This window comes from Phaenicophaeus curvirostris, chromosome 1 (genome assembly GCF_032191515.1).
Source record: "Phaenicophaeus curvirostris isolate KB17595 chromosome 1, BPBGC_Pcur_1.0, whole genome shotgun sequence".
In the NCBI taxonomy this organism is placed as follows: Eukaryota; Metazoa; Chordata; class Aves; order Cuculiformes; family Cuculidae; genus Phaenicophaeus; species Phaenicophaeus curvirostris.
Genome location: NC_091392.1, coordinates 65619121 through 65644098, shown reverse-complemented (window position 1 = coordinate 65644098; position 24978 = coordinate 65619121). Strand labels below are relative to the sequence as shown.

Here is a 24978-nt window from a genome sequence, read left to right as displayed (position 1 = left end):
GGACTACCAGTGACTTTATAATATTGCAGACCTTTTTCTCAGCATTGATCCTGGCTGACTCCTCTTGTGCTAGAACCATTTCCCGCTCTGCTGTTATCTGAACACTTTCTCTGAGTGCCTCTTCCAATTCTTCAATCCGATCATCCTTTTTACGTAGATTGTCCTGGAAAATGATGGGAGACTAGGTGAAAATGACTTGTTTGGAACTACAGCCTTTTAATCAACCAAGTTTTATGTCAACCAAAACGTGTTTCTCCCTCCCAAGTAGCAACTGCAGGCAAATTATCTTCACACAAAGGAAAGAAAGATGAAGTGATGCAGGAGTAGGAGGAAGATTATAGGAAAGAGAAGGAGAAAGCCAGCAAAGCAGGACTTCAAAGCAAGAGTGCTTGCGCTCCGTGTTGGACATACTACAGTCCTGTCAGCATAGATAAGCAAGATTTGCTGGTAAATAAAGATTAGTAAGCAGATCCAAAGAAGCACAGAAGCCAGAATAGTTGGCAAGGTAGTAGGCATTCAGCATTGCCCATTTGCTCACACATTAACCAGCAGGTGTGGTAAGAAGTGAAACAGCACTGCAGTTTGGAATTCACCATTTCAAGGTTAAGGGAGAGAAAAGCAAACATGAACCCAACAGAGTTTTCCAATTATAAAGATTAGGTCTTTAAGAAAGTTTTTCATCAATAACTCTCTAGGAAATATGAAAGGTTCATCTGTTCATCTGGGCTGTCTGAATCCCAGACATTCAAGTATCAAGAGTTCGTTAAAATTTATTCTTCTCTTAAGAGAATCTTCAGAGTTGCAAGCCCCATATACATTCAAAGATCATTGAAGAAAACTGTATTGCTCCTCAGAATACTGCTCTATTGGTCTATACAAACACTATAACTTAGAAAAATGATATACAAAATCAATAGTATTCTTATTTGTAAAGGAGATCCTACTTCCTTTAATATTGCTAGAAAAACAAATGTATCTCCTGTTTCTGCTGCAGCAGCTCGGAAGAAAGACTGTAAAGCAGGCTGTCCTGACAGGTATGCATGGTTGTCTTAGACTGTGGCTGCTTAAGAAATCCATCAGAAATGAACAGTTTGATGGAAGATGTCTGCTTTTCTTGTCTTGCAGATTGATTTATATCATTGTGTTCAGATGGGATATAAATGCACATTCAAGTTACAATATGTTTTTTCTTAGCCATCTCAGCGGCATTGGAAGAATCAAAAATGTTTTCCTTTGTTTCTGGTGTTTTTTTTGCATTTTTCTTATTGTCAGATTTACCCCCTTGTCATACATTCTTTCGTATTTAGGAATGATATTTTCCACTGTTTCTCTGAAAGCATTTCACAGCATATAAAGAATACGGAAAAAGATGACAGATTCAGAAAATATTTGACCTTGCAACCTTCACAATGCAGAAATTAGTCAGTGGAGTTTAAAGAATGAACCTGACTTGGGATACATCACCAAGGATACTTATTGTATGAAAACCATTTCTGGCAGTGTCAAAACTGCCACTTTCAATGCCAGTGTTCCAGCAGGGATGCAAAGCTTTGTATCAGACCAGTGCAAGACCCCAGGCATCACTGCCCTCGCATAGAGAAAGGTTAGCATTCAGCCACTAGCACAGGCAATAGTATTTGTTAGGTTTAGCAAGCAAAGCAATTTGCTTTCTGCTGATTGTTATTTTCCAAAGTGGATTCGCAGATGAAGTAATTGCTGATTTCTAAAGAAACAAACGGAGAGATCTTCATTTCAAAAACAGGAGCTGCAGAATACGTTTTCATACTTTTTGAATCTTTCTGAAACAGTGATAATAACCTTCAGAACTACTTTATGGTTACGATTAGCCTAACCAAAGACTCATAAAAAAGATGAATAACAAGTTTACTAGACATTTCACCACAGAATATTAACTGTGCCAGGCAGGAAAAATATTTACTTGTCTATCTACATTACACAATAAATATCAACTGTACATCTTGATATATTATTCATGGTTAGCAAAGGAAGTGTAGAGGTGTAGCTCTCCATTTCAAACAACAGAAGTGGGAACAATTCACTTGAACAGCCCCATGTAAAACTGAAACTGTTTTAAAATAAGAAAGTAGAATAAAGCATTCCAACACATCAGGTGCACCCAATCTTCATACCAGGCAAACATTTAAGAGGTGAATTTGACACTGTATTAACCTTGATATCATATAGTGCTCATTTCAGGTAGATGAACTCTTGAAGGACAAAGGAAGAGCAATTGATGGTACCAAAACTGATCAAGACCACATCACATTACCTGCATTTGAGAAGTCTGCATTCATATATAATTACTCTTCCTAAAACAAGAGGCAAATTTTTACATATACAATACAGGTTTGCAAGTTAAAAAATCCAGTGTTGACTTACAACCAAGTTCCTAGAAGTTAAAAGATTATAACTTTAGTCTAAGAGTGATAACTCCTCCAGTAGAGAGATTAGTTACAACTTTTCACTTTCTTTCTCAGACAAACCTAGCTACAAGATGTGCAAGTTTACTCTCGTAATGGTGCCACAACGCGTGTAACCACCTTACAAAAGCATACTGATGCCTGGCAGGAGCAGCAGGTTGCTGCTTAGTCAGACAGCACCCCCACGGTGCAAAACAGTCTCAAGACACTTTAAAATAATTAGTTTGTTTCTAGCTCTTTGATTCACGACTGATTAGCATTTGAATTATTATTTTTTAAAATAGAAGCTGCTGATTCAAACTGAACATACTAATAGAGAAAAAGTAAATTAAAGTGAACCAGCATTTGCCAGCATGTTTTTCCAATAGTTTGTCTCTAGACTATGAAACATGACTGTCTCATGCTGACCTTCAACCTGTGCTGCTGTGGCTTTCCTCTTTTATAGTTACCTGAAATACTCTATTTTTATTGTGATAAGCATTATAACTGTGGAAAAAAAGGTCTGTTATAATTTATAACTACAACCACACTAGAACATGACACTGAAGGCAATTTGATTTTCCTGTATTTTGATAAAATTGCAGAATGATAAACAGTGGCAACCTTCTTTCATGAACCTCACATAGTTGACTATTCAGAAAAAAAAAAAAAAGTATTACTTACCTTCACAGTAACTGGATTCTTCAAGATGTATTGCCTACCCAAATATCTCCATGACCCTCCCTCCCTCCCCTCCTGAGTCCCATATGCACAAGATTCCACAGCAGAGACAGAATTCAACTGGAATAGAGGAGATAGCTCTGCCTTTACGCTCACTGGTGGCAGCACAGAGAAAATGAAAACCCCATTCAACACTGTGGGAGTGCCAAGAGTTCAGGCACAATAAAATTATTTGCTGTCCATACTATGATATTGTAGCTGATTCGTATGCAAAACTCATTTCAATGCTTGTCCGCTTGAAAGCCTGAAAGGAAAAGGAGGTGTGACTGACACACATCTCTGGGCTTTTTCTACCACTTCAGGAAGGAAGTGGTAGATGTCAAAGTGATGCATGTTAAAAGGATGTATCAATTTAATCTATCGTGCATTCATGTGATGTGTAATCTGCCATGAAGTTTTATGAAAGTGCATGAAATAGGATATATGTTCTCACCAAGGCATTTAGTGAAATGAAATCTGAGGTATCCTGGCAAACTCATTCACAACTGTGTCTTGAATGAGACTCACAAGGGTCTTTCTGGCCTAATTTCACTCTTTGAATTGGAATTAAGGTGGATTTTTCCAGTTAACTCTTGGGAAAGATTAGTTAACAGTTTGAGAAGGCGATTAAATGCATCTTGTAACTGCTAAAAATATTTCTAGTCACCTAGGTAGGACAAGTTTGTTTTCATATAACCTCAAATTACTGCAATAGTACATTTTGCCTGTGTGCTTTCATAGTGCGAAGAACACAGTACTGGAAGAGTTCTGAACTAGGAATCAAATATTTCTTGATCAGTGAAATCATTACATCATTACAAGCACTTAGTCCTGTGAACTATGGCTCTTTCTTATCATGTATTTCCTCAAGAAGCTATGACCTAGATAAAAAAAAATTCATAATAATTATCTCAGTCCATTCTAGATTGAATAAAATTATCCCCAGAAAGGAAAATTTTCCCTTGTGAACTGATGTTCCACTAAATAAGCTTAACCCAGGAACTCAGGGCTGTCAGCTGCCTCAAGTATCACTTTACGCTTCCTCCTGGACACAGACTGTCATTCAGTTATTGAAACAAGAAATCCCTCACCAACATTTGGAGGTAGCCCATCTACAAATGCTGAGAAATTTTCATATAAAAAAATATGAGGTCCTGATTAACTGCAACTCTAAAGTGCATGCTGGTTGATTCATTTGAAAAACTGAAATCTTATTAAGTTTCTTCTATAAAGTTCCCTTTATTTCCTGTCTTTGGCTGTAACCAGTACCAAATCTGAAGAGGAAAAATTGGTTCCACTGTAGCCAGACCACTACTGAGGACTTCTAGTTTACCATCTCAAGAGTCTACCAAAAGACGCCATACAACTCTCACTAAATTACAGAATGTGGGTTTCTACATTGTTGGTTCAACTATTGCACTGCTGAATTCAGAAGGAAAGATACTTTGCCAAAATCAGAAGGCCTTTCAGAAGAGGACAATTGATGAAAACAAATCGATTTGTTAATTAATCTCTACTTTTCTCTGAAAAATACTTGTAAAAATCTGCAGAACTTTTTAAGAAGGTTCTGAAGCATTTAGGAATATACAATGCAGTGGTACCAAAAGGTGGTACAGCAGTTCCATTGATTTCAGAGGCAAACAATCATAGGGTCTTAAAGCTCAGGTGTGCAGGTGGATCTCCTTCATTTGGTTCCACATGCCAATCAGCTACTTGAAGAAGTCTCTGAACAAGAAAAGCACGCAAAACTGTCACTTATAAACAAAGAAACACCTCTTAACTGATGAGACAAACCTTTGACTTAACAGGTTTTCAAGAGTAAACACCAGGTAAATTCTGATGGCCAGAACACCATGTTACAACTCAAATGGTAGTTACCATACTATCTAGCTCAAAACGAGTGTTTAAGGTGCCTGTGAACCTTCTCCAAAGCAGAAGTCCATAGTGAATTGTTTCTCTCTTCGTATTCAGTACCTTTTGCTGAAGAAGATGGCAATAAAAATGAAAAACCCAAAACACGCTGTCTTGAAGAATGGAACAAAAGAAGACTTCATAAATTCCTGAAGAAGGAAATACCTTTAGGGTAGTGTAGAGCTTGGGACCAAGACGTAGCATGAAATACAAGTAAACACAGATCCAACACTAAAGATTCTGAAAATAAAAATAAAGTAACAGAGAGGCAAACTACTGTGTAAACATCTGCGACTATACATATTGCTGGGTATGAACAAACAACGGAGTTTCTTGAAGTACCAATGCTAATGCTGGTTATCAGTGTTGCATACAGCTGTCCTGATGCCCTCAGTTGGTAAAAGAACTGAAGTACCACTGTTAGCTGTGACAGGAAAACCTCTGTCTATCTAGGCAGAAGCTAGATATATCCAAATATTAGGTTCATATGAAGTCCCTGTTTCTCACAAAGTGAGCTGAAGAGGGCTTATTCACAAGTACAGCAACAGCATATGCAGTTATCATGAGTGTCTGAAAGAAAGGAACAGTCTGAGAGCTAAAGATACAGAAACTGCCAGGCAGGAGCTCCACAACCAATGTTTCCTCGTGTTTGGTAAGAAGAGACCTGAAACGATGATGACTATTATTAGGACAACATCTGAAAAACTGTATGTCAAATAAGACACAAGGACTGGAAGTCAAGCCTAACAAGTTGCAATAATGCAGAAATATAACTACAGGAGACAAAAGGAGAAAAACTGCAGTGGAATAATTTCACTCCACTAGGGCCTACGAGGGAAGCACAATAAAGCTGGCCACAGCACTACATATGCCACATTACAAACAGGAGGGACAGGAGAAGGTGTTGAGTACACTGTCCTAAGAGAACCACAAAGGAAAAGAGAAGACATGTGCATCCAGAATAAGGGTGTACTTGTGGATCATCAGTTACAGAAAGAACAAGTAAGTATCTGTAGTAAAAAGAAAAAAAATTTAAAAAATATTTCCAGATACAATAAATATAATTGAACCAGTGCATTAAAATTAGCACGGTGAAAACAACTTTAAGAAACCAAAGGTTTATGATAAATGGCCATTGAATTCCTCATTTAAATAGAAACGCAGAAAAAAAATGGAGTTGTGTTTGGACAGCACTGTCCCATGGGTATCATTGCTGGAGAGCAGGAGAACACTAAGGAGCGATGCAGGGCTATAAATGATGCTGCTGACAAAAATAGTTGCTCTTGTGTACATGGGGAAGATGCAGACTTTAAATGTTACATGTATGGAAAATCACTTGAAAGAAAATTATTAAATGTGCTCAACTACAGAAGTTAATAAAATACACAAGAATGAAATCAGGCAGCTCTACCCTGCAAAAGGTCCTCATAGCTACCTATCTCATTAAGGAAGTCTGAGAAATTCCCACCCAGGTAGTAAAAGATGTCTGTAAAATATCATGACAAGTTTATGATAGGAAACATGTTGGTATCACCATTACTTAGAGAGCAGCAGACTGAAATGGCAAATATCCTTAAAAATGCTAAGAAAATAAACACAGATCTAATTAATCCATCAGAAGTTGTGTGAACTCATTTCTGTTTTTAAACATATAGGTCACAAACAAGCAGCAAAAAAACCCCAAAGACTAAGAAGAAGAAGAAAAGAAAAGGATAAACCACAGGCCAGAAAGGGAAAGGCAGAATTGATTATTCCTATGGGAAACTGGCAACGTCTTTTCCTGATAGCTGCTGTACTTTTGACACTTCTTTCCTGTTACTCTAAGCTTGGCGCTCCCAACACAGCAATCAGTTAGATATGTTGGTTTGGTATAGGCACATTTCATTAGCAACAATTTACACAAACTGAAGTACCTTGCCAATACTAACAACCAGGTTTACCATTTAGCAGCTCACCCGGGGTGCCAACAGCTTTAACATTTTGCTTCAGCTGTTACAAATTACCACATTTGTATTTTTTAAAACCTACAGGGACTATGCTTCTATCTAACCACAGTGGGTCACCACACTGGCTATTGGAAGGACACCCGAGGCTGACAATGCAGCTGTGAAAATGTTCTAAAGTGAGCAAAAGCAAGAGATTTCTCTAATTGTTAGGTGGTTTTGTGGCTTTTTTGTTTATTGGCGGGGGGTGGTAGTGGTGGAATTTTTGTTTGGTTGGTTGCTTTGGGGGTTTATTTTGGGGTTTTGTTTTTTTTTTTGAGAGGCTAACTGAGGATATGCCACTGTAGAAAGATTTCTTCTTTATACATAAATCAATGCTATGGCTTAAGACTCTAAATTGATATGGGATTACAGCAAAAAACAGTGGCAGTTTTAACTAACTGTGGTACTAATACAAAGCACGAACCCATATGTTATTCCCTTAGGTTACAGCCCTATTCCTCTGACCTCTCCTTGCCAATGTCAGTCCTGTCAACATCATTGTACTAACCTGTCACAGTAGTTTTAAGACCTACCTTTCTTTGCTCATTTTCAATCATTCAGCAAAAACGAGCAGCAGAAGCAGCACGTATGGACAGCCAGCTGTAAAAGTTCACTTCTCTTGTCCTCCCTCTTTTTCAAAGCTGAATATATAACAAAAATTGCTAGTGATACAACATCACTGAGGCAATGTTTACCCAGCAATCGATTCCAATGAATCTTGCTCACTTTCTCAGATTCAAAGGGAATTCCTGTAAACACCTCCAGTCTCACACATTCATTCTAGTCTCTAATGTCTCTTTCCTGGTGTTCAAACCAAAGATCATGAAAACAATTTCACCTCGGAGTTAAATTATTGATGGGTCTTACACCACCTGAGAACAGCCCAACCCACTCGTAATTCCCCTGGAATCCAGGTGCATCAAGTGAAGTTAACTTGTCTCGGTACAACCTGGATTCAGCTACTAACCAATCACATACATATTAATTCAGGGAAGTGTTTTGTTTAAAACATTAAAAAAAAAAAGGTAACACTTGCAATTTCAGATACTAACATCAACAGAAAATCATGGGTTTAAAAATACTGAAATTATGTATTTGAAAAGAAAAGCTTCTTGTTGCTACATTGATAGTATCATTTGAACAGGCATTTCATAGCATCACAGCACTCAGAAAAATTAAGATTTAAATTCACTGGCATAAAACACGAAAGGATGATAAAGTGGAAACTCTTCACATTCTGAGAGATTCTTGATTCTTTGTATGGAATTCCAATTGTTTCTATGAAAACGTAAACTAGTTCAGAGGAAAGAGAAAAACAGTCATTGTTTTTCTTTAGCCCTAAATATTCCAAAATGATCATCTATTGTTCTCAGCCTGCAAAGCTGGAAAAAATACTCCCTAGCTCCTGTCTTCACTCATCTCTTTTCCATGTTCAAACTTTTAAATTTATTTAATATCTGTTTGAAAAGAAGCTCATTCTTATGTTAACTACTTTCTGCCTTTTCTACCTTTACTTTATGCTGTGTTTTAACCCAGTAGGCAGTCAGACACCATGCAGTCACTTGCTCACTGGCTCTCTCCCTGCAATGAGATGGGGGAAAGAAGCAAGGGGAAAAAAAAAGTAGAAGTTGTGCGTTGAGATAAAACCAGTTTAATAGGACGATAAAGGAAGAGAGAATAAGGATACTACTACAACATACTAAACAAGTAATGTGGAACTACTGATAGAACAGTGATCACAGAGCAGTGTACCCTGACTCCATGCCAACTTCCCATTTATATACTAAACATGATGTTTCATGGTATTGAATATCTCTCTGGCTAGCTTGGGTCAGCTGCCTGGCTATGCTACCTCCCAGTTTTTTGTACCTGGTCACTACTAGCAGAGAATGGGAAACTGAATTAGTCCTCCATTTCTAACTAAAAACATCAGTGTATAATCAACATTCACCTCATACTAAGTCCAAAACACAGTAGCTACTGGGAAGAAAACTAACTCTATCCTAGCGGAAATCAGGACACCATATCCTTTCCGTGGTGGATGGCACACATCACTGTACATTATTCAAGAGGTGAAGACACTGCAGATCTATAGAGCACCATCCTGATATTTCCTGTTTTGTCCTTTAATATTTCTCAGCATTGGGTTTTTTTCTTTTAATAGTTCTGCTAACAATGGATATTTTAATGAAAATATTTATTCAAATTCTGAGACTGCTGTCATATGGTAACATAGCTAGATCAGAACCCATCATTGTGTGCATATATTTATGGGTTGCTTCTGCTGACATTTATTAATATGTACTCATATTGAATTTCACCTGCTATTTTATCCATGAGCTAGAGTTATGAGACACTTATGGAGCTATATAGGCTATCTTTCATTTAAATTTCCTGAATAAATCAATAAATATAATTCAAAAGTTTAAAGAAGTCTCATATACAGAAAATAATACATTTGCCATTTTTAACCAGACACATTACCTCAGCATAAAGCAATAACTGTTCCATAGCACTAGGACATAAAGATATTTAGAATGTAGAAAACATTTACAGTTTAAGAATACTCAACGATTCTTCAAAGAGAGGAATTAAAAAGGACATGAGCAATGACTGGCATAGAGAAGAAAGCTATGCGCTAAAAAGGCATGGATAACTGTTGTTGGGACACTGAATTCCTTTAGCTTTTATTCCCTTGCTTTTCACACACTGCTTCAGAAAACTGTCTGACCTCAAAGACATCAAGATTCAGGTAGAATTCAAGCACCAGCAGCAAAATCAACACAATGACCTAAACTGAATTTGTTGATACATTTTAACTGACTGTGGACATTTTCTAGAATGTTAAGGAGATCATCTTCTTTAACCCTCAGTAGAAGAGTGATAGCAATATAGTGAGTTTCTGCCACCATCTGCATTTATATCTGAGTTTACCTCAAATAAAACTCAACAGCTGAAAGGGCTGGTACTGCCTTTATATATTTTACAACCTTCTGTCAGTTATGGATGCATAATGTGCAGCCTAAGACTCAATCCCAGCTCATATTTGAACGTTACAGTAAGAGTAGTTGATCTTATATGCCCAAAAATGTGTATATTTTAGCCAAAGAGTAAAATGCAAAAAGAAAAGTGCGAATTCAAGGCCAAATAGGCTTGTTTCATACAGGAAAATTGCGAAAGGGTAGTTTAAGGGTGACAGCAATTTGGGCAGCTTGGTGAGCAAGCTTAGGGAATAACACTGAATTAGAATGAAGTGTATTAGGTTTACTATTACTTGGAATCAACTTGAGAAACTGTTTTTAAAGGAAACGCTAAAGCATTTGTTGCCATAGACATAGAAGTAAAAAAATTGCATGTGTACTCATTTTTACAAAAAAATATATCCTTAATTGTGTCTGTCTTTACATCCACACCCTCCTTCCTTCTTTTGTTTTGGGCAAAACAAGAATAGGGCAAAATAGCCATTTTATTAAACAATGAGAATATGAAATGAGCTGCAGCAATTGGGCACATTTATGCTTGGGGAGAGATGAGTTAGGAACCATTTCAACATAGCAAGTTAAAAAAAAGGGCTTGAGAGAGAAAAAAAAAAAACAGAAGAGGGGAAAAATGCAAATTTATTGCCATTTCTCAGGCTCATGAAATAAGACACCAAAATGAAAAGAGAGCTGTTCTTCCCCTTGAATGTACTCCTATTGTTTTGCTTAAATCTGGCCCTCAATGTTTTCTACTCTCAGGAGAGACCTCCTCACAGGAACCACACCATGTTGTCAACAGTTACATTAATCTCTCTGACAGTTTTTAGGAAAGGAGTTTGAACTCAGATACTAATCTTGGCGAAAAAAAATCCATGCAAAAAACATCGAGTGGTTAAGGTTGTTGGCACACGTTCAGCTGTCCAGTCTTCACTGTACTTAGTTTCTGGCATATCATAAAGGGTACCAAAGCTGCTCTTTGCCAAACAGGCAAGAGAGTACAAATAGCAGGTTTCATCTTCCACTGACACCTAATGTTTCTGCAGAAAAGACTGGGCGAAAGTGTGTCTGGAGAATAATATTCCTGATGGATCATAGAGAAACATTAGGATGTAGGGAGTCCTCTTTCCTCTATTAAAAACTCTCAAGCCATATAATGGCTTTCTCTCGCTACAAATCTCAATTTGCAGTTAAGGAAATACTGGGATAATTGGGAGACTGCCTAATGATGGTTGTAAATAGCAACTTTCACAAAATTTTTCCAGCTGTCTGTTCAAAACTGCAGGGCATTTTTACATTATGTAAGAAGACAGAATCAAATGGTTCATCCTTTTTAAAGATGTCAAGGCAGTGAATACTATAACCTGAACAAAATAAACGTATGGTGAACTAAAGCATAAAGTGAATACAAATAGAGCAGATGGCTAAGCGTCTATCCAGGGATAGGCTTATCCATTCCAAATGTCAAGTCTCTTCAAGCTTACTTTCTGTAAATGTTATGGGAACATGTATTCTGTAAGGAGTGCTCTCTCCTTACAAACACAGAAAGCAATTCCTTAACAATATATTTAATGTCATAGGCATCAATTATGTAGACGTGTCAGATTCTGTCTCTATAAGAACTGCCATATCAAACCTAAGAACAAGGTCATACATTTATTGTGATGCTTCAGAAATGTATATTATATTTTAGATGCAGGAAAACCATGCATCTCCCTTTTCTAACAGCACAAATCATAAAGCAACAGAGAAATCCATTTCAGACAAATAATTTTCATGTTTAAAAGCATATTATTTTTGTTCTTGCTTCAACATGCAACACTGCACACATGAGCAACAATGAAGTTACTCAGACCTTGTAAAAATTCATCAGAAAATATGCCTTTACTAAAACCGGAGCAAGGGCTGTCCCCACAATTTGCTCATGACTCACAGCTTACATGGTTAAGAATAGTAACACCCAAAAATCTCAGGAATTCAAGAAAAAAAAGAAATGGGAAAGGTAAATTTAAATTTTTTTAATAGTCACCCATACTACTATATACTGTCTGTATGCAGCTGTTTGGAGAAATACAGATATCAGATTTCTGTATGGAAAATCAGGGAAACAGGTATTAGAAACAGACCCAGGTAAATACTCTGAAGGCTTAACATGTATGAAAATTTGTCTTGAGAAGCTCCCTTTTAGTAAGTGGAGATTTTACTGTCTCACAAAGCCAATGAGATCCAAAAGGATAAGAGATGAAAAGGACTAATATTCTTAAGAACAGGACCTCATTTGTGCAGATGCTGCAGGACTTAACTTCACTCCTTCTTGTTTGTCAAGAAAATTTTCCCATCTTCTCCTGTTTATTTTCTGGCAATCTGTTAGCAAGTCTTCGTGATCTTCCTTGAAATAAAGTTGCACTTCATGGCTTCAGTAAAGAAAATGGAAAAACACTCTCTTTCAGCTAGATGCTAATTCACATGTGCACTACTGCCTTGCTGAGATGGAAATCTAATGTAGTTTTTACAAGAACATGTAATTTCATGGTATCTCTCCTTTGTATTATGCACTATTTTTTGACACTGTGCAGTATTTCTCCACTATTGAATGAACTAGCATTTCTTTCCAGTCCTGTTTCTGTGATATTAAATGATAAAAATTGTGTATTAACATTCTGAAAATACCTAGAGTCTTTTTTCCACCAGAGAGCATTGCTAATAAAGAATACCATAGTCGAGTATTATCAATAACTACTATATCATAGAATCATAGCGTAGTTAGGGTTGGAAGGGACCTTAAAGATCATCTGGCTCCAACCTCCCTGCCATGGACAGGGACATCCCGCTAGATCAGGTTACCCAAGGCCCCATCCAAACTGGCCTTAAACACCTCCAGGGATGGGGCAGCTACACCTTCCCTGGGCAACCTGTGCCAGTGTCTCATCGCTCTCACAGTGAAGAAATTCTTCCTAATATCTAGACTAAATCTGCCCTACTCCAGTTTATACTCATTCCCCCTTGTCCTATCACCACAAGCCTTTATGAATAGCCCCTCTCCAGCTATCTTGTAGGCTCCTTTCAGGTACTGGAAGGTCACTACAAGATTTCCTTGGAGCCTTCTCTTCTCCAGGCTGAACATGTCCAATTCTCTCAGCCTGTCCTCATATGGGAGGTGCTCCAGTACTCCAATCATCTTTGTAGCCCTCCTCTGGACACGCTCCTACAGCTCCACATTCTTCTTATGGTGAGGATTCCAGAACTGGACACAGTACTCCGGATGAGGTCTCACAAGAGAGGAACAGAGGAGCAGAATCACCTCCTTCGACCTGCTGGCCACACTTCTTTTGATGCAGCCCAGGATACAGCTGTCCTTCTGGGCTGCGAGCGAACACTGCCAGCTCATGTTGAGCCTCTCATCGACCAGCACCCCCAAGTCCTTCTCTGCAGGGCTTCTCTCAATCACATCACCCCCCAACCTGTACTGAAAACAGGGATTGCCCCAATTGAGGTGCAGGGCCTTGCACTTGGCCTTGTTGAACCTCATGAGCTTCCCACAAGCCCACTTCTCCAGCCTGTCCAGGTCCCTCTGGACGACACCTCCATGTCCTCCATGTGCTTTAGCCGAGCTTCTAGGAGGATCTGTTCCATGACCTTCCCAGGCATGAAGGTGAGGTTGACGGGTCGGTAGTTCTCAGGGTTGTCTTTTCTGCCCTTTTAAAAAATGGGCACAACATTACCCTTCTTCCAGTCACCAGGGACTTCTCCTGATTGCCATGACTTTTCAAATACCATGGAGAGTGGCTTGGCAATGACATCTGCTAATTCCCTCAGGACTCTGGGATGCATCTCATCAGATCCCATAGACTTATAAATGTTCCCGTTCCTCAGGTGGTTATGAACCTGTTCCTCCTCTATTGTGGGAGGAGGTTTATTCCCCTGGTCACCATCTTGCTGTCCCATGATCCAGGAGGGGTGAGGAGACCGGTTATCAGTGAAGACTGAGACAAAAAAGTTGTTGAGTACCTCAGCCTTCTCCTCATCTGTTGATACGAGGTCACCATTTTCAACCATCAGTGGGGGTACATTCTATTTAACCTTCCTCTTTTGATTGATGTACCTGTAGAAGCCCTTCTTGTTAGCCTTTACTTCCCTTGCCAAGTTCAGCTCCAGCTGTGCCTTGGCCTTCCTGACTTCCTCCCTACACAACCGGGCAGAGTACCTATACATGCCCCAAGTTACCCGTCCCTGCTTGCACTGCCTGTACAGTTCCCTCTTCTTCTTAAGTCTAACCAGCAGGCCTCAACTGCCAGTTTCTCCCCTTCCCTGCCTGATCTTCCACATACAGGGACTGAGCGCTCTTGCGCTTTATGGAAAGCATCCTTGAGTATTTTCCAGTTCTGTTCCGCTTCCTTGTCTTGGAGGACCACGTCCCAGGGGATCCTACCGAGTAATTCATTGAAGATCTGAAAGCCTGCTTTCCTGAAATATAGTGTCCTGACTATACTCCTTGCCTGTCCCATATCCCTCTGGACCTTGATCTCCACTACTGCATGATCACTGCAACCCAGGCTGCCTCCGATCCTAACGTCACTGATGAGTCCACTTGTATTGGTGACCATCAGGTCCTGCATTACATCTCCTCATGTGGGGGTCTCTATCAGCTGGACTAAGAAGTTATCCTCAATACACTCCAGGAGGCTCCTGGATTGCCTACAGCTTGCCATGCTACTTTTCCAGCATATGTCGGGGTGGATGAAGTCCCCAAGTAGGATGAGAGCTTGCAAGTGTGAAGCCTCCTGTAGCTGGAGGAAGAAGACTTCATCAGATGGTTCTCCTTGATTGGGTGGCCTGTAGTATACACCAACCACAAGGTTCCCATTGATTCCTCTGTCTTTAATTCTGATCCACAAGCTCTCAACCTGTTCATGGCTACTCTTCAACAACAGCTCTTCACATTCTATCCCTTTCCTGAGATAGAGAGCAACACCTCCACTCCTCTTTCTCTGTCTGTCCCTTCTGAGTAGCCGTCGATAGCCACACTCCAGTCATGGGATTCTTCCCACCATGTTTCTGTGATGCCAACGCGATCATGGCTTTCTAGTAGCACTGTAACTTCCAGCTCCTCCTGCATGTTACACAAGTTGCATGCGTTAGCGTGAAGGCATTTCAGCTGGGCTGCCGGTTGCATCCCCTTCCCAGTGGACCCTTTTTTACCTACAAGGTGTTTTAGTGAAATGTCCTCCCTAACACTTGACGCCTGCCACCTGTCTTCCCACCCTTTGTTACAGGCTAGCTTGTCGTTGTCCCCCTCCCCTTTCATATCTAGTTTAAAGTCCTGTCTACAAGCCCTGCAAGCTCCTGGGCAAAGACCTTCCTCGCCCTCTGAAAACGTGGCTCCTATCTGAAGCCTGTAGTCCCAGCACTGTGTAGGTCATCCCATTATCAAAAAACCCGAAGTTATTGCAGAGACAGCAGCCACGAAGCCATGTATTAATTGACTAGATCCGTCTGAGCTGTGCTATGTCACCACCTGTCACTGGAAGGAGGGAAGAAAAAATCACCTGGGCCCCAGATTCCTTCAGTTGCCATCCCAAGGCCCTAAAATCTCTTTTAATCCCCCTTGGGCTTCTTACTGCTGCTTCATTCCCTCCCACATGAAGCAGTAGTAACAGGCAATAGCCTGTAGATCTCACCAGGTTGGTAAGTTTCCTGGCCACATCCCACACCCAGGCTCCTGGGAAGCAGCAGACTTCCCTGTGAGTGGGGCTTGCTCAACATATTGGATCCTCTGTCCCCTTCAATAGCGAGTCTCCTACAACTATGACTCTTATATTGCCTCATGGCAATGTAGTGGTTACGCCGTTTTGGTCCCTTACCCTGCTCTGATATAGGTGCATCTCCTTCCTTGTTTTCCTCTGGTCTGTCCTCCACATCGATAGCCTCAAATCTGTTGTGGAGGGACACCTGAGGTCGTGTGGGCAAGGAGGGGGCTGATTTTTTGCCCCATTGGTGGACACACTTCCACTCACTACCTCCTTTTTAACCCTTGCCTATAACCTTAGGGGTGGAAGATGCCAGATCCTTTTGGTCCTGAGCTCTTACCCGTGTCTGTGTCTTCTCATGTGCTTTGGAGCTCAGGGTGTGATCCCAGACTATCTCTAGCTTGCACTCCCTGATGCTCCTTAGCCTCGCTACTTCCTCCTTCAGCTCTGCCACCAGGCTGAGGAGATCATCCACCTTCTCGCACGTTATGCAGCTGTTGCCCTTGCTGCCCTCCGTTTCCAGTGCAAGCTGGTGGCACGTGGTTCAGCCTGAGAGCTGGATGGCTGCATGCTTTCCCGGGAGCTCAGTCTGAACTGACGGGTCCCTTCTGGCAGGTAAATCTGGCAGGTAATACAGATCCACACACATATAACAAAACATGAAGCAAGGCTGTCTATTCATCATCCATACGCTCTCCACTTCATAGAAGTAGATATATACAGGAATGCTTAATTATGAATTTGTAATTCCCCCCACAAAATGCTAAAATACAAAGTAATTCCCCCCACCTAGAAACTTCTTCTCACTATAAGTCACAAAAGGCTAGCTAAAGGGTCAACAGTTTTGGAACTTCTCCCAGACATCCAGGAAAGTTAGGAAAAGCTCTCTTGACAGGGAGAGTTACAACATGATAAGAGCAAGAGCTAGTTTTTCTCCAGGCATCTGCCAGGATTAAATACTTGCTTGTGTCTACAGTAACTGCACACACTGTGCTGAAAAACACAACCCTCCAAGTAAGTACAGGATGCAACTTTTGTTGTAGTAATATTTTCTGTAACATATTGTAAAAGCTGATGGAATTTTAAATTGTTACTGGAATGTTACACTACTAACAAATCATGATGCATAGTGAAGTCCCTGCTGCATATGTATATCCTGTTTTCTAATGCATAGCCAGCTGGCACAGAATCTCTCAGTGAAAAGGTTGGAGGGTCAGTAGATCCCCAAACTACCTACTGTCTACCACTGCCTCTAGCCCAAATGAAAAAGGAGGAATAATTTTTGTACATCTATTCCATTTAGATTTTTAAGAGGCATGATTGATCTTTAGGGGCTGCATTTATTCATAACAGCTCCACTGTTATTAACAAAAGTCCTACATAATACTGAGAGATCAACAGTACAAATCTGTTTCACGTCATCTGTGAACTCAATCATATTCTTGTTTAATTATCAAGAACACGTAGCAACATTAAGTTACATCCTTTATGGTGAGCTACAAATGATCTGGTGACTGACAAGACGAAGTTACCATTTCAAAAAATGCTAACAAATTTCTTAAGAACTGAATTGTAAAGCAAATTCATATACTTTCAGCATTTTTTGTCATGACTTCTGCCCTGGGTTTCAAAAGGAGGATGACAAAGAATTGAATATACCATTTAGTGAACTTAAGCCACCTGCATAGATGCTAATGGCATCCAGTCAGGAACACTAACATCTACGAGGCTGGGCAGCACAAAGAATTATTCAGGGACAGAGAGGCCTAAACTTTTCCCGGGTGTAATTGATGTCTAAAAAGTACTGGAAGGGGGAGAAAAATAATATTTTTATCCAAATAATTCCCAAAGATGGATCTGAGCTCAATGAGAAAATACAGGTCTGATAGGTCAGACTGTTCTTTGGAATAAATCTTGCAGATGCAGGATGGCATTAAAGAATTGATTTCTACCAGGTTGAAATGGAGTAGCTGGCAGTTCCATGGGCCTTAACGTGCTGAGCTGTGCTATCCAAGGGATAAAGTACACTCCACTCCTCTGGCAGGCAAGGCTGGAATCTGATATGGTCTACATGGAAGAGAAATTAGCCAGAAATTCAGCACTTGAAACTCACTTATCCCAGGAAAACACGTAACACCATTTAGCCAGCATAACCAATTTGCTTCAAAGCCAGAGTTGTCTAGAAAGCTATTGGGGAGATACTGAACTTCAAGTTTGGAAAGCTTTTCTTTAAATTTAACCATTTCTTGAAAAGCGTTGTACACACTGTTCAAAAGCAAGGTTATAGATTAATTAGGGAAGCACGATCTCTCTTTAATAACAGCCAAAAGGCAACAAAACATCATTCTCATCATGGTATGGTATTTTCATCAACAGAGTAGATGAAAAAATGCAGCCACCCTACTCTCAAGATCCAATCATAGCATGACAAGAGGGAATTCGTCTGTAATTTAAGACCAGATGTTCTGGGTCTCACTTGGGTTTTCAGATTTTTGAATGTTGATACTGACTGTGTGTACATGCTATGGTGTGTCATAATAAATATCTCCTGATATTTAATTAATTTGGAAGGTTCATTAGATAAGAAGGTTTTAGGCTACTTATCCATTTCATCGAGCTTTGTCTGAATCCCAGTAAAAGCATTCCTGAACAAAAAATTGCACATTTGTTTAGATTGAAAATTCAGTCTTTTCCACTAGAAGCTTACTTTTCCTATTTAAGGCTCAGTATGATAAAATAATTTCATAATCACAGGTCAAAACCAACATAAGTTTCAGTATATAGTTCATGGATTAGGAGTTACATATTAAACTATCTAAATGTGGATGTGGAAAAAAAAAAATTTGGTGTTACAGTTGTTCATTAAAGCTTCCAAATGTATTTTACACAGCTTCTGGACATATAGTTTGTCAACAGCAATTATAGACTGATGTATAGCTGCTGCAATAACAGATCCAATAGTACACAACTCCATGCCAGAAGATATTCTGAAAATTCCTCCTAAAAACTCTGGAAGATGCTGGAGTGATGGAACAAGAAAATATGCATGCTACCTTCCAGATTTCAGTTCCAAGCACCCATTCAAATATCACGAAATTTCAGTAGATGTTACCTTTCTAGGACAAGACAGCATATAGTTTCCTTTTCACAATAGCCAAGCTTTAGTTATTTAAAGCAAAAAATTTCTACTCCAGTCTAACTGCTTGATTTTTTTTTACCCTGCTTGTAGACCAGACATTTGTTAACCTCTCAGATCTCTGGAGAGTTGTGGTTTAAGGGAACCCAGGAGGAAAAGACAAATTTGGAAAGCCATTTATCCATCTCACTAGAATTGAGACATTATGGTTTTCATTCTTCCCCCACTCCCGAAAATACCAAATTTCCATCATCCAAGCTCTCTGAATAAACGAACATTTTGTTACTGGACTCAGGAAGAAAGAAACCACATGCCTGTTATGGACACATAGAGGAGGAGTGGAGTATGTGCCTGGGAGCGTGTTTATTTGACTGGATTGCAGACGGTCAACTGAAGAACATGCAGATCATATATTTTTAAGTATTTCATAATGTCTTTTTATTAATTCCAGCCCAAACCACCAAGACCAAAATTATCTGAACTTGGTGCTTGTGTGTCCTGACCTCAAAGCCAACAATGGCTGCATTAAAAAAAAATAAAATCTATGTTCCTATCAGGTTTAATCTTTTTTTAATCAATTAGAAGGCAGTGCCCTTTAGAGTCTATGGAGAAGACAGGTTTCCATAACTAACAAATTGAAGTGTGGTCCAGGGTAAATTTTACTTCCAGGAAACCAAAATGTTGCAGTCCTTGAGAGCGGGAGACTATAAGCAGAGGGCTCTTCTAAAGGAAGGAGTTTTTAAAGGAAGGAGTTTTTATTGAACCTGTCACTTGTCATTAAACACTCCATATTTTACCTTAGCCTGATATTTTCATTAGAGCATACAGACCTTTTTCATCTGTGAATGAAAGCATTCCCTCCAGCCTTGTACTGAATATAGGGAAAGACTCTAAAATCGAGCCCACCCAAACAGGATAATGAGGTTGACAAAAGTAGGAAATGCACTAGGGAAAAATTAAATAATATTAATACTATGATAAGTTACACATTATATTGTTGACTATCACGTACCACTTCAACCCTAAATTAGTGTATGGATTTAGTAATGTCTATCTTTAATCTCAGAAATACTTGCATGTAATTATGTAGAAAGCAACAGACAAGAGTGCAGAATCAAAGATAAGCAAAGTGGAAAAAAAGTATGTACTGCTGCATAGACACCTCTAAATCAAAAACCTGAATGTCAAAAGGTAAAAATAATGAAGTTATACACTTGGCCATCTTTATTTCCAATTTTAGCTTCCTTATTAGACCACTACCCTACAACAAAGTAACGCTGGAGAAAACCAGAAAATATCCTGCAATTTGGCTGCCTCAAAAGAGACAATTGGTTATTTGTTTCTTGTTCCTAGGCATAAATTGCTTATTCTGAAATTCAAAAAGAGGAAATATTTAGAGTTTAATTATGCTAACTCTGTTATTCATAGTTTTACGCCTATGATCCCTCTACTGCTAAAACATGTTACAAGTAAAGAATCAGATAGTACATTGCAAGGACAGCTATACATTCTTAAACAACCCTGATAAAAAGCAGCACTATTTCTGCAGAAAAGCTGCCTTACTGCAGCTACCAGTTCTGGACAATCTCTTTGGAGTATCAGAAACGGGTGTTAAAGTTTCAACAGGACTTAAATTATCAGTAACCAAAACATCACTGTCTGCCCACTGCTATGTGTAGTTGCACAAACACATGACATAACTTAAAAGAAGAGAGCCATTTTAGTATGTAAATAGGAACCAAGAGAAAACAAATTTCAGGCTATTTCCAATCCTTTCTGTTTGAAAGATGAAAAAGGAAAGGATAATTGTGACAGAAATGCCAGAAGAGAAACCCACACCTTTTAAAAACTGAAAGCACTACCTCAAAACAAAAAAGATGTTCATGTGGAATGGTATCATTTGATAAATACATCATGCACATAATTCCAAGGCAAATGTCAAGTACCACTTACCTTTTCAAACTTAAAACATAGATTTATTAAAATGCAGATTACAAATCTACCCAAATATTGTATTAGTTTTAGGAATTTGAAAGACATTTCACTAATACAAGGAGGATTGTGTTATTTGAACTTAAGCTGCCACATAACGAGAGCCTTGTGGATTGCCATAGCATTACAGCCACAAAACCCATTAGCAGACGTAGAAATCCCACATCCCAGCCCTTTATAAAAGTCTTCAGTTATGAAATCATTTTCATACGCTTGGAGTTTAACTATTTCAGTGCTCTGCACATTCAGGACTGGAATTGACAGGGAAAACCACAAAATGGTGCATCTGAGAGAATTCTACACGGAAACATGTTTCTGTGGTTCTTTCAAAAGTTCTTAAAGAGTTGAAACCATCCCTCTGGAATTCAGAGCAAAGAAGTATCTGTTTAAATTAAGGAGGGGACTTATCTTTCCTAGTGAACTATTGGGATTTATTCTATGTCTTCATTGTAGATGCATTAAGATATGTATCTGCTTAAAAGAAACAAGATTTAACCTAGGATAACAAAGGAAATCACCTATGAGAAAGCTTGTTCTCTAAAGATTTTAAAAATAAATGAAAGCTCTCAAGGGTAGATTCCAGATTCAATGTTTATTTTCACTCACCAAACGGAAAGTTATTTTTGTAAATTATAGAAATCACAGGAAAAATTATCTCCTCACTTAGCATCATGGTCTCTTTGCTTTATTTCATGGCAATAGTTTAATGTTTTTATGATAACTCTTTAAAACTTACCATTTGATAAACCATCTACACCTAACACCAACATATAGCACATTAAGAAATATTTGGCTTTAGGATTTCACTGTCAAACAAGGATGAATAAAGACAGAAAACATGGTGCTTCAGTTACCTCACAATTTACCATAGGAATACTTACTTGGTTATCTTTCATTTACTGAAGAAAAGGCACCAATGTAAGGTAAAACCAGCTGGGAAAATACAGAAAACAGCTAAAGAGAAAGGCTGTTAGAAAAGCAGCAAAGAAAGAAATGACCTGCCAATATCAATGCTGAAATAATAACATTATTTCAATGATGCAATTCATAACTGAGTTGACAGTGAAAACTATTTTCCCCTTTTATGAAAATGGGGTAAACTACAAAGTCAACTGAGAGAGGCTGCTTTCTTTGAAGTGCTCTGGGAGAGATGTGTCCTTTTAAGCATCGGTAACATATTTCTTAGGTAACAGCTATGCAAATGGATCAGGGCACACAGCAGAGGGTGACTGGCCACACTGCTGTAACTCAATTCCCATGTTACCTGAAGCTGTTGGGAGCTGTCATTAAGATTATCCTCTCGCCTCCTGGCCTCCTCCAGCATCTGTGCGCTCTTCTTTTTCTCCACTTGCTCTTTGTGCTTCAGATTTGCTACTTTCTTATTTTGATCTTTCACTTGCCTGTAAAAGAGAAGAGCACTTAGAACATGGTCCAGAACATACTTCCCATCAGCCCCAGTGCCACGCAGCTGGACTGGGGAAGAGTGGAACCCTCAAGTACCAACACTTATTTTGCAGAAGGTCGCCAAACACTAAACAAATCTTCAAGCATTACCCTCAGCTGTTAATTCAGCCTAAAGAATGCTTCATTTTGCTTATTACCATTAACCTAAATGTTAAAATATCTGAAAGAAAACCCTTAATTATTATTTGGTATAAACTATTAACCAAAATATGCACCTGCCCTCTTGTGAATATGTGGTATATGCTACGTAGAAATCTTTTCAGTGTTTATACACACATGTACAGATAAAAAATGCAGACATTTAATAGTCTTTAATAATTTTGCTTTGAGTACCACTCTATCTACTGTAAGGAAAACAGGAGGATTAGAAAGAAAAACTAATGAAACACGACTTGAATACAGAGGACTACCTACAAGATCTAGGCAATCTGTTTCCAGAAGTAAAACTGTTTATTTTCAACCTCAAGTTCTAGTTGTTTACTAGATATCTTGAGGGATTTCCTATCCTTTCTATCTACAGACACAAGACAGAGCAAGTAAGAACAAACTATTTCAGAAAGCGTGCATAATTTCCTTTTCACTTGCATCTATGAATTATTTTTGATGATCCTGGCAATTACCACTGTCGACAGACACAGTTTGGCCTTTCTGGGCATTAAGACACATGGAGTATTGAATCTAATTACAGACTCTTTAATCTCAGCCTCCTGACCACAAAGAACTTACGTCTAAACCTTTAGTTCAATCAAAACAAAACAGGCTAGGTTTGCTTCCTCAGCCCTTTTCTCCATAATTATATCTGGACTTTGGATTTTGGAATAAAAGCCAGATTCTTTGGTCGCAAGATTTTCCCCCAAAACATCATGCAAAGAGTAGAGACAGCTCTTTAATTCACTGTTTAGAAAGCAGAATGATATACTAGCTTCCCATCTGGTACGTTATCTACACAGAAAGGGAAAAGCGTTTCTTCTGTATTTCAGAAGTACTTTTAGGACAGATCACAAACAACTCAACTCTAATATTTTCTTCAGAACTCACAACAGAAGTATGATCAAGAACATATCTCTTTGTGATACACATGTTCAAATTGTGTAACGTAGGGCTACTCAGTGCTTTGAGTTCTTCCAACAAAATGAAGGTTCAACACTAAGCTCTGCTTTTTACAACGTAAGCCAACTGGAGCTGGGAAAATTGCAAAGACAGCAATTTTTCCCTGGTACTAAACAAACCTATATTAGTGTGAAAAAGTGCTGATAGCCTCCAGAGACCAAGAGAAAAAAAGGAAAGTCCTTTTTCTGATGATGCTAAAAAATTACTGGCATACTTAACTACCTTGTCCAACAGTTACAGCTGATTTGAGTCAGGATGCTTTTTAAACACAACTAGTATAATTGTTAAGTTGTTCTAACCCAGTGCTGCACACTGGCAATGGGCGCATTGCCCAGTTTGCAAGCAGACTTGTTCAGTGATTAAACAAGTTCTTGGAAATATTATGTTGGCCTCGACTCAGCTCGTACAATCACAGTTCTATCTGTCCAATAAAACAAACATAGTAAGTACAGCTAAGTTAACACAGAAAATTAAAATATGTAAGCCAAACACGTTCAATTCCACCTGAGAATACTCATTCAACTTCTAAATTAAAATTAGGGAAATTAGTTATTTTTATAAACTTGCAAACCCAGATTCACTTGTTGGGAAATTGGTCTGTGTTACGGTCATCTACTGGTTATATAAGAGACAGCAATATCGATAAAGCCACAACCTTCATAAAAATATGTGTGAATTAGGTAATCTCCCACATATCTTCGTCTTCAATGAAAATAAGTTATTTCAAAGAATGGAGTAATTATAAGGATATACACTATTGACTACTGAACCAAAATTAATGTCTTTGAATTTATTAGATAGGTATTCTGTGAAAAACTCAAACTTTCCTAAAGCACTTTAAAAGATGGAAGTCTTGAAATTACTTAGTGCTTATAAGACTCAGATCAGTCCTCAGATCTGTGTCAGTCTTCAAAGCCTGAGAATCATGTTTTTATGCATATAAATAGTATTTTAACAATATTTTAAAAATATTTTAGAACACACACACATATTTTTAATAGATTGATTAAGAGAAATCACCCAAATCATTGCTCAATAAGACAGTTCTGTTACTATTTTGAACACCGAAACACTACTGAGTATTGTTACAGAAAAGACTGTATCTTCACATTGCCACTGAACAATGTGTAGAATTGGACCATATACTGAACTGGAACAAGAAAAATAAAATACAGAAAGTCCACATCTTAAGTGAGCACACTGCAGCTGGTGTGTTCTGTGAGGAGACAGTCAAGAGGAAAATAAAAGATTTATCACAATACAAGTTCACAAGGAAGCTAATTTGGATTGTGGAAGGAAACAAAGCTCTGGAGTTCCCTCAGTTTGAGAGCTTCATTTCATAAACTTAACATTTTTCTAACTCTTTGAGATGCAAATGGATGGTAAGATTTTAAAGAAATACTTCATCTGTAACAGTGTTTTTATTAAAACTGAAAAAACCCAACACAAGATTAAAGATAGCAAAAAGAGAATGAACTAATTACAATGATGGCAACAGCTCAGAGATTTATGAGTGTT

General features: G+C 38.7%; 1 protein-coding gene across 11 annotated transcripts in view; it reads right to left on the bottom strand.

The window, feature by feature from the left end:
- The window catches only part of ERC1 (ELKS/RAB6-interacting/CAST family member 1), a 306998-nt gene that overhangs the window by 124762 nt on the left and 157258 nt on the right, over positions 1-24978 (bottom strand). For 7 of the 11 annotated variants that reach the window (XM_069860869.1, XM_069860880.1, XM_069860891.1 and 4 more), the window contains 2 exons: positions 22151-22286; positions 32-163 (listed from right to left, as the gene is read on the bottom strand). In XM_069860869.1, the coding sequence (XP_069716970.1) occupies positions 32-163; positions 22151-22286 (268 nt within the window). The remainder of the gene's footprint in view (positions 1-31; positions 164-22150; positions 22287-24978) is intronic. The other 4 variants (XM_069860940.1, XM_069860924.1, XM_069860949.1 and 1 more) reach the window with 1 other exon arrangement.